Source organism: Miscanthus floridulus, chromosome 15 (assembly GCF_019320115.1).
Source record: "Miscanthus floridulus cultivar M001 chromosome 15, ASM1932011v1, whole genome shotgun sequence".
NCBI classification, from domain to species: Eukaryota; Viridiplantae; Streptophyta; class Magnoliopsida; order Poales; family Poaceae; genus Miscanthus; species Miscanthus floridulus.
This window is the reverse complement of record NC_089594.1, coordinates 35,257,262-35,271,594: the sequence shown is the minus strand read 5'-3', so window position 1 is coordinate 35,271,594 and position 14,333 is coordinate 35,257,262. Positions and strand designations below refer to the sequence as shown.

The 14,333-nt window shown below is 42.5% G+C and overlaps 1 protein-coding gene across 1 annotated transcript; it reads left to right on the top strand.

Annotated features, from left to right (window-relative positions):
• Nucleotides 1-565: 565 nt before the first annotated feature.
• On the top strand, nucleotides 566-5,667 carry LOC136507350 (serine carboxypeptidase 1-like). The gene is made up of 8 exons (XM_066502107.1): nucleotides 566-1,007; nucleotides 3,576-3,683; nucleotides 3,827-4,104; nucleotides 4,280-4,537; nucleotides 4,865-4,971; nucleotides 5,141-5,227; nucleotides 5,312-5,417; nucleotides 5,515-5,667. The coding sequence occupies exons 1-8, from the start codon at nucleotides 602-604 to the stop codon at nucleotides 5,665-5,667; spliced, it is 1,503 nt and encodes a 500-aa protein (XP_066358204.1). The 5' UTR covers nucleotides 566-601.
• The last annotated feature ends 8,666 nt before the right edge of the window (nucleotides 5,668-14,333 follow it).

Genomic DNA, 14,333 nt, shown 5'->3' with positions numbered 1-14,333 from the left:
CCTGCCCACGCGGGTTCAAGTCATCGACTTGGCACGGGTACTCGTATTTTCTTGGATTTATTTCAGAATTTAACGGCGTTTGGATTTATTTCAGGATTTAACGGCATTGTGTTTTCAGTGGTAGGCGACGTTCCCGTCTACAGTGAGACGCCTGTGGTGACTTCGTCAATCTTGAGATGTGCCAGCACAGTCTTTCGGATGTGCTCATAGAGGTAGGGTTTGCGTTTGTGTGTTCATAGGGGTAAGTGTACGTGCGTGTTGAGTTTTTGCGTTGGTACTTATGTAATTCGCAAAAAAAAAAGACAAAAAATTGATATATATGTTATGATACAAAGATAAATAACAAAATTTACTTGTACTAGATGATTATACAAGAGTGTTGCCTAAAATCATCTTAAAATTGATGCCCCTAAAATATAGGAATAATGTATATATATAAAGCTTCATTGTTTTTGTCTCTCCTTATATATTCAGTCTCTCGTCATGGCATGTATAAATAAACGTGATCCCTAGCCCGGCCCAACCACTGCAAATCAGCGACAAACACATGGCGAACACGATTGCTTTTTGGCACCTGCAGGTTCTCGTCTTCGTGGCCGCCATGGCAGCGGCACTGCACGCCGCCGACGCGCGGTCCACGCTGGAGGCACAGCTGTGGCGGTTCATGCGGTCTCGAAGGAGCAGCGGCGGCCATCGTAGCGGCACGAGTACAAGTCGTAGTACTACGATCGTCGCTGATGACATGGCCGTTGTTGCTAGCCGCCTGAAGGGACGGATAATGACGACGCTTCACTCCGGCGACTGCTGCGGAGACGATGACCTCAGGCGGCTCAGAGAGGCCGACATGATCGCCGCGCTGCCGGGGCAGCCGGGCGGCGTCGCCTTCGACCAGTACGGCGGGCACGTGACTGTCGACGCGGACAGAGGCCGCGCCCTCTTCTACTACTTTGTGGAGGCACCGCGCCACGAGGCTGCCAGCAAGCCGCTGCTCTTGTGGCTTAACGGAGGTATTATTGTCTATGACGACGCTATGTGTGTGTTACAAGCATATTTTGTTTTCTTATAATCAGGTCCGGGCAGATTTAACCTAGAACTGAGAACTGAACTGAAAGAACCGGAACCGAAATCGAAATAACCGAAACCGAAAAATTCGGTTCCTGATATCGAGGAACCGAAAGAACCAAAGAAAATTTAGTTCCTACTCTCAGTTAACCGAATTAACCGAAAGAACCAAATTATATGAATTATACTTTACTTGTATTTTTTAAAATTATGTTTGATTTATGTGTAGTGTTTTATATTTGAACTGCTATATATTTGTGTGACTATATCGCTATTGTTTTCTTATACATTATTATTATTATTATTATTATTATTATTATTATTATTATTATTATTATTATTATTATTATTATTATTATCATTATCATCATCATTATCATCATCATTATTATTATTATTATTATTATTAGTATTATTATTATTAAAAATGAATATAGTGTTTTTTAAATTTGCCTTAGAACACGTATATTTATTGTTGTCTTGAGGTCTTATGAAAAAATTCGGTTAGTTCGGTTAGAATCGAAACCGAACCGAAATAACCGAGAACCGAAATACTCGGTTCCTAAAATTTTTTGGAACCAATCGGTTCTCATTTTCTAGAAACCGAATTTCATCAATAACCGAGGGAACCGAACCAAAATCGAATCGAGAACCGAACGCCCACCCTGACTTATAATAAGTCTATTGCTATATATTTGATAGAAGAAAAAAATCTACGTAATATTTATTTAAACTGTATATAAGAATTACAAGTAGATTTGATCATAGAAAATAAGAGTCTGTCTAGTCAACACTCAAGTGTTTCGCCGACTGTGAGCACTCGGTTTTTCTTCTTCACACCTTCGTTGTTCTTCCTCCTCGCCCCCGCTACTGCCTACCGTCCCGCCATGGCCGCGCTAGGGTTTTGCCGGAGCTCCACTGCTGTGGCTGCGGCTGTGGAGCTCTAGCGAAACCCTAGCGTGGCCGCGGCGGCCTACTTCTTCCCCTCCCCCTCCTTCCGCTGTGAGCACCGGCCATGGGCGTCCCTGCCCCGACTTGGTTCGGCCGCCTCCGCTGCCACCAGCGCCCCTAAACTACCTTGCCGCCTTTCCCATCTCATCTGGCTGGCTTGCCTCCCCTAAAGCCTCCTTCTAAGTCCGTCGGAGTTGGAGAAAAGAGGGGGGAGAGGCTAGAGAGAGAGAGGTCGCCGGAACCTTAACGCATCCGCCATCTTCTTCTTCGTCTCCAGAGCGGACGCGGGCACAAGCACAGGAGGGAGAGGGGGACGCGCCGGAGAAATCGAGTGTTCCGACACTTGGTTGTTGGATAACCTTCCTAAAAAATAACATAAAAATTAGTTTAAAGGGCTTATCTACACGACCTTTATATAGGTAGGTGGGGTAGGTGTCATGCCAAACTAGCTCTTAGTTACCATACATATATATTATCATTTTTTCCTAGTGTTTTTATCTAAGAATTTGTCTAGTTTGGAGAGATAATGTTGGTTGGGATGGTTATCTCATGTTTGATGATTGAGAGGATGGATCCATCCATCTTTTTTTTTATTTGGTTGGAGGGTTATAGTTGTTGATGTGATAAGATATCTCACACATGTGGCTCACCTATGTGTCTCTCTCCCACCTATACTAGTTCCGAGTTGGACAAACCTATCCCCTCATTATTAAGAAATAGACTCATAGAGAATATTATGCTCCGAGACGATTTTGTCCCACCTCTCTGAACTAAACACCCATAAAAGTAGGGCCTTGCCATATCCTATACCACTTTGTTCCACCAACCAAACACAAAGGAGTAGTAAGTATTTGTGCATGACAAGTCTAAGACAAAATGAGGAATCCATGACAGAACTTTTGAGGTAGTGTGTGTAGAAGGCATGTTTTGTTTACAAGTAGAGGCAACCAGGGGTTGAGCAATCATTAGGGCGTCCGCAGCGGTGTGCTCAAAACGCTAGCTAAGGTGGCGTCCAAATAAAATAAAAAAGGAACCTGATGTGCATGCCGTGGAACCACGTGAGCAGCAGAGACACAACGTTCATCGACAGAGGTGCGAGACTAGCGCTTGCCTTCTCGCTAGCTAGTCGACAGTCCGTTGGACACGCCCTTAGGTCATGAGAGCACATTCTAGAGCTTTTTGGTTCATTCGCGCACAATCGGTCAAAAGAAGTCTGCTATATATAGTCCAAACTCCATTTCACCTTTTCTACATGTACCTCTTAAAGCAAATCGTATGCCGCAACTGCAACAAGACTATATATATATGCAACATATGAGTGCGTCTATGATAATATTGTTGTAACCCTTTTCTCTTATTTTGCTTTTAATTAAGGCCACCACACCGGTGCACACGGACCTTAGTGACCATACCATAGTTCTAGTATGCGACATTCATATAATCATATTATAATTTGACTAGCTCTTGACTACTAATTATATATGTCATTATGTGACTGAATACTGAATGGACGTCTTAGTCACAAATGTATATGTATATATGTATCGATCCACGCCATGCAGGACCTGGTTGCTCATCACTTGGCTACGGAGCTATGGAAGAAATCGGCCCTTTTCGTGTAAACAACGACAGCAAAACCCTCAGCACAAACAAGCATGCATGGAACAACGGTAAGTTAAATGACCTCATCGGACACTACTCCTCAGCACATGCTGAAGTGCAGAACGTTATATTGAATATTTTTTGTTCCTACAAAACAAATTGATCTGATGTGTTACCAACAATGGTGAAAAAAATATGTAAAAATGTGCAGTGGCTAACGTCATCTTCTTGGAATCACCGGCGGGTGTTGGGTTCTCTTACTCCAACACTTCTTCGGACTATGAAAGCAGCGGAGACGAGAAGACCGCTGATGATGCCTACCTATTTCTGATAAACTGGCTGGAGAGATTCCCAGAGTACAAAGGCCGGCCGTTCTATATCTCAGGCGAGAGCTATGCTGGGCACTACGCACCGCAACTCGCTGTGAACATCCTGCTACTCAACGCATACAACAACAGCAAAATCATCATAAACCTACAGGGTATCCTGGTACATCACCTTCTTGATTGTTTTTTCATTTTGAAAACTGGCAAAAACTTCAATAAGCTTAGGCTATGATTAGTTGATTACATGTCTCATGTCTTTTTTTCTCCCTTTGTTTTTTGTTTGAGTGACCATGCCATACCAATATATATGAGCTAGTGCCTTGATCTCTCTCTTCTAGGTTGGAAATCCGTTCCTCGATGACTATTGGAACTCAAAGGGACTAATTGACTACTTCTGGAGCCATGGTGTGATGTCAGATGAAGTCTTTGGAAATGTCTCTAGGAGCTGCGGATACTCTAACAATCTGGATACGGATAGTGCATCGTCATGCACAGATGCTTGGCACGCATTTGATAAGGGAGAAATTGACCCCTACAACATATATGCTCCTGTTTGTGTAGACACACCTCAAGGAGCAAATTATCCGAGCAGCTACGTAAGCACCAAGTGTTGTTTTCCTAATTTACTGCTACTAGTTAATAATAGTACTACGTACAGCTAAAAATTCCTCAGTCTCAATCACCTATTTTTAGCTGGAGAATACTGATCTAATTTGCTAGAAATGTGATGGAGAATATCAAATTTCAACCAATTCAAATGTAGGCACTTCCTCCAACATTTAGTACTGCAGTGATTTTTTGACACTGCTTCTAAAATTATTATGGGAACGATATTAATCAGCAAGTGGGTAATAACTTGCTTTCCTAGACGACCGTGTTCAGTACAAAATTAAAAATTATGTGTTTACTGTTTTCCATTACAGTTACCCGGATATGATCCATGCAGCGACAGCTACACCAGTGGCTACCTCAATCATCCAGCAGTGCAGAGTTCTTTTCACGCCAGGCCGACAAATTGGTCATTATGCGTGTATGTAACATTTTTAGATAAAATGCCTGTGTGTAACATAGTATTTGGTTACTTCCAACTTTCAAGTTGCATGCAGACCTCTAACAACGAATAAAAAATTAAATGGCCTTCTTTTGACCACTGCACTGTGACGAACTTAGTGCAACTCATATATATGAAATCTTTGCAGAAATATGACATGGAAAGACGCACCTGATTCCATGGTGCCAACCCTCATCTGGCTAATTTCGAAAGGGCTGCCTGTTTGGATTTTTAGGTAATGTCGTTGTATTAGTCAAGAACATATATATGCATAAATCCCTGAAAATATATGTATAATAACTATGGACCTTTCTTTCAGCGGTGATTTTGATGCTATATGCCCACTTCCTGCTACAAGGTATACCATCCATGACCTTGGCCTCCAAATCACAACCCCATGGCGCCCATGGACAGCACACAATGAAGTAAGATTTACTGCAGATTTCAGAACAATATGCACACATACAAGGATATATAGCTTGAAACTTTGAACATTATGTGACGATGGTTGCACACTTGCAGGTAGGAGGCTATGTTCAGCAGTACACAGGAGGGTTTACATTCCTCTCTGTCAGAGGAGCTGGACATGCCGTTGCCTCTTCCCAGCCCGAGAGAGCATTGGTGCTGGTAAATTCCTTCCTGAAAGGAGAGCTCCCACCAAACGAAGTGGAGTAACGATCCATAAAAGAATGGTCGTGCCGAGACGCCAACCTCAAAAAAAAAAAAAAATCAAGTCAGACGGAGTTAGTATAATATTTATCTTGTTTGATGGTGACTTTATGTTGAGCGATAAAAGCAAGTACTTTAAAGTTATTATATGGTCCATGTTTATGTGAATCCATGGACGACTGTGCTGTTGTTTGGGATTGTGAGAACTAAACGTTAAGAGTTGCATTATTCTATGTTTTTCAAAGTTCTATATGTTTTTTATATGGGAGCAATTTGCTCTCAACTTTGTCAGAACAACTCCAGCTAGCAGTACCCCTACTTAATTGGGCTCCCAAACTCAGATTTGAGAGTCAGAGGTAAACATTCAGGTCCACCGAGGCCCTTACTCGGCCCCAAAATAGGAGGCATACACTGCAAGAGGTTAGGCCTTTTATGACTAACTTATTGTGACAATTATAGTCATTTTTCTTGTCATTGTACCCCTTCTCTGACTATATGGCAGTGGTCATAGAAGGTGGGTCATAACCCCCTGACTAATAGACCCAATTGTCATTAATCTTAGTGACAATTGCAAGTTTGTCACCAGGTTATGACCATGGTATTTGTCACTATATTTTTCATAATATATTAGACGGGATGATGACATGTGTCCAGGGATCTGACGTGGCACATGACGTGGCGTGTGATGTGGCACAGGTAGTGCGATGAAAATAATTGTCATAAAGACAAATTTGGCCCAGTTGGCACATGGGCTGGTTTTTACAATTATAATTCAACTAAGCCCAACTAGCCCATGTGCTGGCCGGCCATTTTTTGGCCTAATTGTTGTCAGCCTTTTTAGTTTTTGTCCTGTCTAGTGATGTTCACCTGCAAATATTATCAATTACAAGTTGGTATTTTTTGTTTTAAATTTTCCAAAAATAGCATTACATATAGAGCCCATTAAAATTGTACAAAGAAAAGAGAATCCGAGTATATGCAACAACAGAAGAGTTAATATTTACCTTACATGTGGGTCCCACCAGTCCAGCTAGGCATGGCTGTGCCAAGGTGTTTTTAAAAAAATGATTTTTAATTTATGACCATCATATTCCATCACTTTTGTATGACCTATTGTCATAAAGATTGGGAAGGGCACATAGATGTAGGGTCGATATGGCGGACTAGAGGGGGTGAATAGTTATTTCTAAAATTAATCACATCGGCTAACCGAGACAAATGTAGAATTAAAACTATCGGTCTAGCCAAGACTATACCCCTCTACCTAAGTTTACTAGCACCTTATAAAGATCCTAATTAGGCAATAAAGGTGCTGGGCTAGCTAGAGCTTACCTAATCAATTCTAGAGTAAGGCCACACAAACCTATGCACTAGTACTCAAGCAACCGGAGGATCTCCTACACAACTAGTGATGCAAAAGCACAAAGCTCCTAGGCTCACTAGCAATTCTCAATAACAAGGCTACACAAGCCAAATTAGAGAGTGCAAATTACTTAGCTACACAAACTAAGCAATGTGATTAACAAGGTTACTAAAACCAAATTAGCCACGCAAGGGAGCTACTTCTATGCTATACAAGCAAGAAGGTAACTAGCAAGGTACACAAGCTAACTAATCACAAGAGCAACTACACAAGCACAAAGTATATGAAAGAAATTACAAGTTTGTGCAAAGAGGATGCAAACCAACAAAAAGACAAGGATGACACGATGATTTTTATCATGAGGTTCATGTGCTTGCCAATACGCTAGTCCTCATTGTGTCGACCGCTCACTTGGTGGTTCGGCGGCTAATTGGCATCACCAGCCAAGCCCGCACGTCGAGCACTGCAAGAACCTACCCACAAGTGAGGGTAGCTCAATGACACGCTCTACTAGAGTTGCTCTTTGCGGCTCCCACAGGGTGAGCACAATACCCCTCACAATCACTTCTCCGGAGCACCGCACAATCTTCTTTGCGTGCTTCGACGGAGACCACCACCAAACTGTCTAGGAGGTGGCAACCTCCAAGAGTAACAAGCACCACCGGCTTGCAACACGATCACCTAGTGCCACTCGATGCAACCTCATGATGCAATCGCACTAGAATCGCTCACTCACTCGATCGGATGATCACTATCAAGCACAAGTGAGTTAGAGGGTTCCTAAGCACACCTACACAAGCCACCAAGGCTCAAGGGTGCTCAGCTACCGGCCCAAGGCCGACCAAAGCTTGGTTTTAAAGCACCCACAAGAAAAGAGCCGTTGTACCCCTTCACTGGGCACACTACAACGTGACCGGACACGCCTTTACATAACGACCGGACGCAGCACAGTGGAGTCCGGTCGTCACGATGCTGCCATGTGTCGCCCGGATTCAACGTCGCGTGTCGATCTCCAACGGTCGGCTCCTTTAACCCACGCGGTTAGTAGCGACCGGACGCACCGACCAAGTGATCGGACGCGCCCGAGCCAGCGGACGCGCCCGAGCCAGGTCAGGTCGCGCAATCGCCCGTGCCCCCAAGCCTACTGGCCTGACGCACCACCTGATGACCAGACGCTCTACCACCGTGAGTCAGGTCACTTCTAGAGACAGTCCAGAGAGGAAAAATCATGACTTGACGTGTCCGGTCAACGATGATCTGACACGGTCAGCGTCCAGTCTCTCACTCTCTCCACTCCGCGCGCTAGAATGCCGCCACATCATCTATCATCAGCAATGACCAGATGCGACCCCTGCGCATCAGGTCACTTCTTCGCCCAACGTCCAGTTGAAGACCGACTCCTGTGCCTTCACTGCAGAGTATCACCAGATGCGTAGGTCTAGCCGAGGCTAGCATCCGGTCACCTCTAGTGACCTCTTTTTGCCTCTGTTCCAGTGACCTCTTTTCGCCTCCGTTTCTTCACCGAGTTGATCCACAACAACTCAAACCACTTCTCGTTTGCAAATGTGCCAACACCACCAAGTGTACACCATCATGTGAATGTATGTTAGCATTTTCACAAACATTTTCTAAAGGATTAGTCACTCAATTCACCACGCCACACGATCCTAGCAACGATGCAAAGTTAATTCACTCGTGTGGCTCTAGATGATGGATATGTAAACAAGTTTGCCCCTCTTGATAGTATGGCCATCTATCCTATACTCGGTTATCAACTTCTCTACACACCTATGACCGGTGAAATGAAATGCCCTAGGTTATACCTTTGCCTTGCGCATTCCATTCCATCTTCTCCAATGTCGATGCAACACATGCACCAACAAAACTTCATTTTGGTTCATCGATCTTGACTTCACTTGCTCTTCACCGTTGCTTCGGTCCATCGGCGCCAAGTCATCACTCAACTTGCCCTTCACACTTGCAACTAGTCCATCGAGCCAAGTCATGTCTTGATCTTCTCCACCTTGATCACATAACTCAATGTCATATCTCATGTGCAATGAGCTCCTTCATCACATGAGTGAGTGTTGCAACATCTCAGAGCCATCTTCACCGTCATGGCATATGTTGCTCACACACATATACCTGTGGACTAATCACCTATGTTTCTCACATTAAACACAATTAGTCCACCTAAGGTTGTCACTCAATTACCAAAACCAAACAAGGACCTTTCAATAGTGACGGTTGTTTCTGACTAAATCACATTTTGGTCATAAATGCTTGTCATCCAAAGAAAAATTGTCATAAACACATCGTTTCTATGACTAAAAAGTGCTTTGTCATATGAAAATTGTCATAGAAGGCCTAATCTCTTGTGGTATATCAAATCACACCTACAAGTCCTCATTCCTAGGGGTCCTCCATCTGGCTCCTATCCTACGGTTGGCTTCCATTTTTTCCCTCCTCACAAAATTTTTCACCACGACGTCTCACACCCACCCGATGCCGCCTGCTGAGCACCTTCCTACTGCGCCCCTACTAAGAAACTCCTTGCCATGTCTTGCTGAGCTTCTCTCCCTATTGTGCTCACCGATGATGAGCAGCGACGGTTGGGCCATGCGAGGTATGTCAATTAGGGGAGTAGGACATGCGCGGTACCGGTGTGTCTCCTCTCGAGGAGGTGCCCTAACCATGTCTCATCTTCTTTGGCCACCCCTTGCATAGCTCATCTCCTCCCAAAGAGATGCTCCTGTTGTAGCTTGTCTCCTCCTAGTGACCCTACCCATAGCTCCTCTTCTTCCGATGAGGTGTCCTTCTAAGCGAGGGCGAGGGTCGTAGCTTCTCCTCTTGGCGACCTGATGTGCATAGCTCACTCAATAGAGCGAGGAAAAGGGATTGAGTGAAGAAAAGGGGAAGAGGAGAATGATGAGCAGGTCCCATCTGTCATTGTCTATTGGGATGATTTGAGGGCTTAGATTTGTGGGCTGTTGCTAGAGTAGATGTAAGAAAAGAGGCCCTCAAAAGTAGGGGGATTTAATTATAACATTTATGTTGGATATGACTTGATAAATAATCATAGAAGCTTTTCTCCTTAGAAAAAAAAATATTTTACTCCGTCCTCTACATGAATTTTGTCTAAAGCTATCTAATACAACAAAGTTTTGGCCTCTGGCTCATGAAATCGACTTTCAAAAAGCACAAAATGGTTGTAAAAAACTAAGTCACATGGATCATGCAAGAAAAGCACCACACCGCTATATAAATGGTTTCCCCAACGACATCAGTGATAATATATGACATCACCGGTTCATAATAGAACTAGTAGTGAAAATGGTCGATTTTCACCACCTGTTCAAGCCACAAGTAGGTGGTGAAAACTATCCTTTAGTATATAAGTGAGAAATCCTACAGTCATCTCCATGTGTTCCCTCTCTCCCTCACCCCAACCACTGCCACTTTCTCTCCCTCACCCTGGCCTGCCTTCTCTCTTTCTTCTCACTCCATTTAGTCTCCCTTGTCTCTCCCTCCATACTCGGTCACCACCCTTCCTTATCAACTCTAGGCTTCTAGCTTTGGTCATTGCCCTCTCTGCTCTGAGTGCCTCCCTCTCCAACCACCACGCTCCCTAGGATCAACCGCCATGCCATCCTACACTGCTCTAACCCTAGGATCGACCGCCATGCCATCCAACACCACTCTTTCCCAAGTTCGTTCCAATCTTGAACAAGACATCCTCATCATGGGTGACAAAGAAGTTTAAGAAGATGAGCATGAGGTTGGTGACCTCAGATTTCTAGACCTCAAGAGATGATTTCCTCACCACTTGTCTCTCAGTACTAGTCTAGAAATCCACACCAAGAATAGATCACCTCATGAATAAAGACTTAGATGAGTTTCAACCCTACCTTCAAACACTAACCCCTTACACAAGCACCCCATGAAGTCTCCAACTCATCCAAGGGACCCTCCTTAGACATAGTGAACCCTAGCCCTAAGAACACCAAGAACATAGATGAACTTTATAATAGACAATCTGATGTGACAGGATGGACTTTCCATCCGAGTGAACTTGAACTGACCTCGACCACCAAGAACGGATTTCCTTGTAGGTCCGGATGTATTGTCCATTGATACACATCAGAGCCAAAATCTGGATCTATAACTTGACTAGTTTTGCAAATATGGATTTTGGATTATGATTATGCACATGATGCTACTGCAGCAATGGTTTTCATTCATTTAATTCATTTATTCTACCCACGACAAATATTCTCTCATCTTATTTGGACCAACATTTAATGGATATTGTCATGAGCTTCACATTAGAAGAATGGCGCACATTGGGGAATTCCCTTGCGTCGGTGACGAGCAACCCCATTTGATGGTGGTTCTTCCTTGTTCTTGTCATTGCAGCTGTCTTTGTCACTTGTAGTACTTGAACAAACATCGTCGATCATAGTCACATGATCCTTACCAGTGGATTGAGGGCTGTTTTCAACCATGTATGGCATACTCATTTCCATATTTAAGCCTCTAAGCTGTAAAAGGTAAGGATTTTATTAGATATATGCAATCCATTAATTATGGAAATTATTTCTTATTTTTGTATTTTTGAGAAAATAACATCCTTAGATAGTTTCTAATAACTTACATTGCATCCAAGAGAGCAGAAGTGAAATGCATCAAGTAGAGCACGATTGCATGTCTTATAGCTATGTGTTGGTGACGAAGGTGCCTTACAAATGGGGACACTAGAAGCACACAGTTGTGGGCGCTCATTCAATAATACGACCCTTGCACTATTGATTACATAAGTTTGCACATCGCTAATATCAAGGATGTCCTCAATCTCTGAAACCGTCACAACATCATGATAGGATGATCACCTTATCTGAAACATCCAATTATTTGAAACCCTCACAACATCATGATAGGAATGGTCATACTTATAGGAAAAGAATAGTGAGAAGTACATGAGTTTTTGCTGTAGATTTGCTGGCAAAAATAGGCGTTTTGCATAATTTGTGGTGGTTAGAACTGAAATGCCAGCTAGAAATTAAGAGAAACAATACAATGATGAGAAGTGCATGCACCTTTCCTACAAAATAGTGGGCACAGTATGATGTTTTGCATAATCTGTGGTGGTAAGAACTAAAATGTTAGCTAGAAATTAAGACAAACAATATAATAATAAGAAGTACATGCACTTTTACAAAACTGCGGGCGCAGTATGATGTTTTGCATAATATGTGGTGGTAAGAACTGAAATGCTAGCTAGAAATTAAGAGAAACAATATAATAATAAGAAGTACATGCACTTTTCCTACAAAATAGTGGGCGTTGTATGATGTTTCGCATAATCTATGGTTCTAAGAATTGAACAAATAGCTACAAGTGACACATAAACAATAATGAGACGTACAGTCTCTTTTCCTATAAAACTGTTGTTGCAATGTGAAGTTTTTTGTAATTGTAGTAGTTCTTTGTCATAATATGCAGCACTAAGAATTAACTGCAAGCTAAAGTTATAGGAAAAAATAATGACAAGTACAATCACTTTTCCTGGAAAACCGTTGGCAAATAAGAAGTTTTACAAAATTGGTGGCACTAAGAATGGAAATGCGAGCTATAGATATAGGGATACAACAATAGAAGTGCATCCACTTTTTATTCAAAACCACTAGCGCAATAAGAATATTTGCATAATTTGCAATGGTATAAAACTGAATGCCAGCTACAAACATTGTGCCTACAATCATAGTACTTATTATACAATATCCTAGTTCTCACATAATAGGCATTGTGTTGTGACGACCTAAAAGTCGTTACAAATAAAACTTTGTAAAACCACATTCTGGACCCTAGATCCAACTGTCCCCCTCCAATCTTGAGCATTAAGTCTAGTTGCATTGATCCCAAAAGGACCTCTCCTAGGATAGGTCACATCTCGTTTGCCCTCTAGTTCAACCTATGTGACCTTGTTGTCATCAGACCCATTCCTAACACCAGAAGGTTAACTAGTGCTATGCTCGATCATATGCCAACCACTCAGCTCTGACTATAGGAACCCTATCTAATCTCAAGCAATCCATCAACTCCCATTCCTAAGTCTCATGAAAAATATTCCCAAATGGTGGTCAAATCAAAGTGAAGCAAGACCAAACAGCATCTAATGTAGGACTAAAACTGGGAAGGAAGTTGGGCTACAAAACTTCATCAAGGACTAAGTGACTCTCACGAATGGAGAAATGTCCCAGAGATCTCTCCTAAGTTTGGCAGCAACCTAGAACATGAATTGAATCCATGGATTGTCCGATGTTGCCTTGTGGATGTCTGATGTTGCCCCAGTCGGTCCATCCGACAATAATTGATGGAAAGTCTGACATGACACCAGTGACTCTGCAAACATGCAAATGCCACTACGGGAAATCCCCCATAATGCAATGGCCTAAAATCATGGCAATAGGGCCTAAATCATGGCAACATGTACTGGTTGCCATAGAGTCACTTTCATTGGTAGGTGTTGCAAAAAACCGCGTGGTGAAAGGAGCTTGCAACATATTTGCATTTTGTTGCAAGTAGAGTGCTAATTGCAACATGATTATACATTGCAATTGGTAGGTGCTACAACAAACCATATTGTGGCAATAAGTTTTTTGCCACATTTGAATCAGTTGCAAAAGAATTTGTTACCATGCTTATGTTTCATGGCAGTAGGAGTTTGTGCCACGAAATCGTTTTATGGCAGTAGGATATAATACCACACATTTTTTTCATTGCAAGTGGAGTTTATGCCACACAATTGTTTTGTGGTAGTAGGATATAATACCAGGCACATTGTTTCATTGCAAATGGAGTTTATGCCACAAAATTGATTCATGGCATTAGGATATAATACTGCGCACATTGTTTTGTTGCAAGAGAATGTTGCAACGTAATTGCTTAGGTGGCTATAGATTATATTACCACTGAAATTAGTTTGTGGTAATAACATTTGTTGCAACGTAGAATAAGCAATGGCAAGAAATGATGTCACAACGGGTTGAAACCATTGCACCCCTTGATTTCACAATCAAATAGTTATGTGGCATTTAACTACTTGTAGGGTTTTAATTAGTACGTATGGAACCACTACTTGCTATGTTTAGCCTCCTTGCGATGGATGATTATATTAATAATTTGTGTGGAGCCACTGGTAGGGTCTATGACATATGTATTGAACCACTTGTGCCAAACAAATTTGTGGTCATATATTCCCTTTGATGCAACAACTCAGTGTGTCATTGCAATATAGAGAAACATTTTG

What these genes read in the sequence shown, in the direction of transcription:
- LOC136507350 (XM_066502107.1), top strand. Translation starts at nt 602, where the DNA reads ATGGCAGCGGCACTGCACGCCGCCGACGCGCGGTCCACGCTGGAGGCA. An exon ending in GCTCTTGTGGCTTAACGGAG is followed by an intron (nt 1,008 to 3,575) that starts GTATTATTGTCT and finishes CACGCCATGCAG; the next exon opens with GACCTGGTTGCTCATCACTT. An exon ending in CAAGCATGCATGGAACAACG is followed by an intron (nt 3,684 to 3,826) that starts GTAAGTTAAATG and finishes AAAAATGTGCAG; the next exon opens with TGGCTAACGTCATCTTCTTG.